A 4874-nucleotide genomic window follows, 5' to 3' on the forward strand; every position below is an offset into this window, starting at 1 on the left:
GGAGGTCATGGGCAGAGGTAGCACAAGCAACGTTGACTTCAATTGGGATGAGCTGAACATTCAACCCCACGATTTGCATGATCTCGGTGACCCCATCATAGAGGATGAGGTTTTGGCGGCCATAAAAGCTATGCCGGGTGATAAGGCACCCAGTCCGGACGGCTTCACGGGCATCTTCTTCAAACGGTGTTGGGATATCATCAAGCATGATCTCATGCGTGTCATCCAATGTTTTGACTCCCTCCACACTTCCCACTTGCAATGGCTCAACTCGGCCAATGTGGTGTTGTTGCCCAAGAAGAATGGGACGGAAGGCGTCTCCGATTATAGGCCAATTAGCCTCGTGCATGCCATTGGCAAGATTATTGCCAAGATTCTTTCCTTGAGGCTTGCCCCCCACATGGACGCACTCGTCTCCAACGCCCAAAGTGCTTTCATAAACAAGAGGAGTATACACGACAACTTCATGTATGTTCGCAATTTCGCGCGTTGGTTGCACAAAAGCAAGACTTCTGCCCTCCTCTTCAAGCTAGACATTAGAAAAGCATTTGACTCGGTCAAGTGGGAATACATCCTCGACCTTTTACAACGCAAGGGGTTCCCTTGCAAATTCCGGAATTGGATCGCCGCTCTGCTTTCATCGTCCTCTTCGCGCATCCTCCTCAATGGGCTTCCGGGCCACCCGATCAAGCATGGCCACGGTTTCCGTCAAAGGGACCCGATATCACCGCTGTTGTTCGTCCTTGCAATCGACCCCCTTCAACAAATCCTCGCCACCGCAACTCATAAAAGGCATCTTACAAAAGATACGCGGGCGAGGTGCCATGATGAGAACCTCCCTCTATGCGGACGACGCGGCCATCTTTATGGCCCCAATTAAGAGGGACGTTGACAACCTCTCTGCCATCCTAAGGGGTTCCGGCAAGGTGACAGGCCTTTGCACCAACTTCCACAAGAGCTCGGTGGTGCCGGCGACCCGCGCCATGTTCCCAATAAAATATTTAGGCCTCCCGCTCTCGGTCAGGCAACTCCGTAAAGTCGACTTCCAATATCTCGAAGACAAGGCGGCCGGGAAGTTGGTAACTTGGGAAGGACAAACCATCACAACCATTGGACGCATTGCCCTTGTCAGATCGGTCATCACCTCTCAGGCGGTCTTCTCCATAACGCCTCTCATTGTGTCGCAGGGCACACTCCATAATCTCAACAAGGTGGAGAGGGCCTTCCTATGGTCTGGTTCAGACAAGACGTCTGGTGCAAAATGCAAGGTCAACTGGGACGTGGTCTGCAGGCCCATAAATTATGGAGGCCTTGGGGTCCTCAACACCGAAAAGTTTGCTCGGGCTCTGCGGCTGAGGTGGCTTTGGTTCGAATGGAAGGAGCCTAACAAACTTTGGGTTGGATTGGGCAACCCTTGCACCGAGGACGACCTGAATTTCTTCTATGCCTCAACCACAATCATCGTCGGAAATGGTGCTAAAACACCTTTTTGGGACGCCCCGTGGTTGCTTGGTCGCAAGCCCAAGGATGTTGCCCCGCTTATCTATCAAGCCGCGAAAAGAAAGAGCTGGAAGCTGCGAGAAGCCATACGCGGGAACGCTTGGATGACTCACATCAAGCATGACACGGTTATCTCTGCCGCCCACATCCGAGAGCTTTTCTCGCTCTGGACACTTCTGCATGGCGTTCACCTTGACGACCAGGTTGAGGATGACATTGTTTGAAAACATGCTGTAGATGGGATATACTCGGCGGCCACTGCTTATAAGGCGCAATTTCTTGGCCCAACGCACTCGCCCATTCACTACATGGTTTGGAAAGCTTGGGCTCTCCCTAAGGTCAAATTCTTCGCTTGGCTGGCCTTGCAAGACCGGATTTGGACTGCGGACCGGTTGGAGCGGCGTGGTTGGGAAAATTGTGGGCTTTGCCCACTTTGCAAGAGGGAGCAAGAATCAGGCATCCACCTTTTCGTCAAGTGTCGCTTCTCCATTCGGCTCTGGCGATCAGTCATTGACAAGTTTGGTCTTGCGCACATTGACACCTCCAATTGGCACCTTGAGGACTCTCTTATGCGTTGGTGGGATAGAAGAACCGACATGCGAAATCCAGACAAACGAGCGATGGCCTCCCTCACCATGCTCGTCTCTTGGACTCTTTGGAATGAGAGAAACGCCCGGGTGTTTCGCCACAAGAGTGCGCCACCGCCTATTCTTCTTCAAAATATTTTGCTTGAGGCCAACCTATGGGTTACAACGGGTGCTAAGAAACTAGGGCGTATTGTTGTACGAGAGTAATTGCCATGCGGTTTTTTTGTAGGATCACTTGCAATTTGTCAAACTCTATTCTCCTCTTATTTAATGGATGAGGCAAATCTTTTGTCTCCGTTTCAAAAAATAATAATTATTGTTCAAAAACTTCTCCTAACGAAACTTAACACGGAATTTTTCTAGATTGAACATAGAACTTATTTTGAAATGAAAGAAATACATAGTGCCTTTGTCAATACTCTCACCTCCCTTCCAAAATAAACATTGTTTTATATTATCTTTTTCGCACCGCATATCCTATTCCATTGAGATTCTTGCTTTAGTAAAGCAGGGCTGAAAAGCCTACTCTCTAAAAAGAATAAAGTTTTGTATATTTTATACACGTACACGGAGTCAACAAGATGCAACTTTGATAGCTAGTTTCTATACACACATAGTAGTAAAAATGGTTTGAAGTTACATGATCTTAAAATATTTTCGTGATACTCTAATGATATTTCGCCCATTTGAATACATCTAATAATTTTTTTCACACAATACCATCTACAGAATGCATCCGGAATATTCCACTCAAAAAATAAATAACTCAGTTAGTATATTTATTTGTTTTTGTTGAAGATTTAAAAGTGGGCCTTCCATTTCTCCATCAGTGTTCGTTCAGCTCCCCTGTTCCCTCCTTCGCCGCGGCTTCCCACCCTTTCCCTCCATCTCCACGACTCTTAAAAGCCCATCGCCACCACGAGCTCTCCGTCCGTCCCCAAGAAGCCAAGCTCAAAAAAATGGAGGTCATGACGCGTCCCGCCTCGCCGACGCCGCACCGGGACCTCCGGCCCGACAGCGCGGCCGCGAGCCCGTACGCCACGGCGCCGTCCAGCCCGCGCGGCCGCCTCGCGGAGCCCGCGACGCCGTTCGGCTCCGTCGAGGGAGCGGCCGCGGCGAAGGGCAGCCCGTTCCTGACGGCGCCGTCGTCGCCGAACCCGTTCGACCTCCTGCCGCCGGTCACGCCGCGCCTCGCCGGCGCCAACCCCTTCGACCTCTTCCAGCACTTCACCAGCGCGCCCGCCAGCCCCCGGCGCGCCGCGGCCATCTACGCGCACTTCGCCGAGGGGGACCACGGCAGCCGCGACGGCGGTGAGGAGGAGGAGGAGGACGACGACGACGACGACGAGGGGTTCCATCCGCGCTCGTCGTACTCCACCACCGCCTCGGCCGTGCCGTTCGACTGGGAGGAGAGGCCCGGGACGCCCAAGGCCGGGATGGGCGGCGGGGCGGCGGCGTGGGACACGGACTTCGAGTTCGGCACCGTCGTCGACAAGACCGCGCCGGCGGAGAGCCTGACGACCGCGGACGAGCTCTTCGAGAAGGGTAAAATCCGGCCGCTGAAGCCTCTGCTTAAGACCTCCGACGAGGGCAAGATCAGGCCGCTGAAGCCGCCGCCCGGCCTGCTCGACGGCGGGAGCGTCGGGTCATCGCCGCGGTCGCCGATCGCGAAAGGCGCCCTGAGGTCGCCCCGGCGACGGAGCAGGGTCGGCTCCGGCACGGACTTCGACCCCTTCGCAGCCGCGCTGCTGGAGGCGACCAAGGCCCCCTCGCCCTCCCCGCTCGGCGGCAAGAACACCACCGCCGTCGCGTCAGGCTCGCCGCCCAAGAAAGCCGACCCGTTCGCCGCGCGTCCAGCCTCCAGGAGCGCCGGGTGGAGGAGGTGGCGGCTCAGCGACCTCCTCCTGTTCCGGAGCTCGTCGGAAGGCGGCCGGATCAACAAGGAGCCGCTCCCCAAGTGCCCGCCGGCGCAGCAGCCCGACGCGCCCCTCAAGAAGGCAAACGCACCACCGCCGCCGACGACGGCCAAGTTCAACGCGAGGGCCGTCAGCATGGACAAGCTCAAGAAGCAGGGCGGCGACAAGAGCGGCGCGGCGGCGGCGGCGGAGGGCATCGTCGGGTGCGCGCGGCTGAGCCCGCTGCAGCGGTTCGCCAGAGGGCTTGGCGGGCACTCGTGGCACCACGGCCGCGGCGGCATGGCGGCGCAGGGGACCAAAGGGTAGAGGAGGGATCCATCATCCATCCATGGCGTTAGCCGCCATTTCTACTCGCTTTGTTCATAGAAGAGAGGTGGCGCCTTTTTCCTTTTCGTTTTTTAAAATCGAACTTCGTTTTGAGACCATGGACGATGTTCTTGGTCTCGGTCTTCTCCCGGCCCCTTTGTGGAGCATGATTGTGCTGTCATCATATACGTGTACACATTATAGAATGGAAGAGATTATGAAAGCGTGAAATTGTTGGCAATACTTTTGGAGTTTGTTTTTTGTCGAGCTTGCAAGATTCCAAATGTGTGTCGTTTTGCATCAGAAGAAAAAGGAGATGGCCCTTCGGTCAAGCTTGTTCGCTCATCTATGCTTTAGTTAGATTCTGTCCAGAAGATGAAGAGATCAAGGATTGGAACCTAGCACTTAGAGTGGCCGGAGGGCTACAACGTTTTGTGAGAGAGTTGATCTTTGTTTCATGTTGGAGTGAGTGGGTAATGGCCTTGGTTGTTCGCAACTCGAGGGACCTCTTGTAAAAATCACTGTTCCTCTTTTCTATAAAAATACGGTATGCAATTTGCGTACT

General features: G+C 54.2%; 1 protein-coding gene across 1 annotated transcript; it reads left to right on the forward strand.

The window, feature by feature from the left end:
- The first annotated feature begins 2946 nt into the window (after nucleotides 1-2946).
- LOC119340755 lies at nucleotides 2947-4570 on the forward strand. The gene has a single exon (XM_037612679.1). The coding sequence runs from the start codon at nucleotides 3047-3049 to the stop codon at nucleotides 4307-4309; it is 1263 nt and encodes a 420-aa protein (XP_037468576.1). The 5' UTR covers nucleotides 2947-3046; the 3' UTR covers nucleotides 4310-4570.
- The last annotated feature ends 304 nt before the right edge of the window (nucleotides 4571-4874 follow it).

The sequence above is a fragment of the Triticum dicoccoides genome, chromosome 7B (assembly GCF_002162155.2).
Source record: "Triticum dicoccoides isolate Atlit2015 ecotype Zavitan chromosome 7B, WEW_v2.0, whole genome shotgun sequence".
Taxonomy (NCBI): domain Eukaryota; kingdom Viridiplantae; phylum Streptophyta; class Magnoliopsida; order Poales; family Poaceae; genus Triticum; species Triticum dicoccoides.

Excerpts from the sequence above, each read along its gene's own strand:
- LOC119340755 (XM_037612679.1), top strand. The coding sequence starts at position 3,047 with ATGGAGGTCATGACGCGTCCCGCCTCGCCGACGCCGCACCGGGACCTC.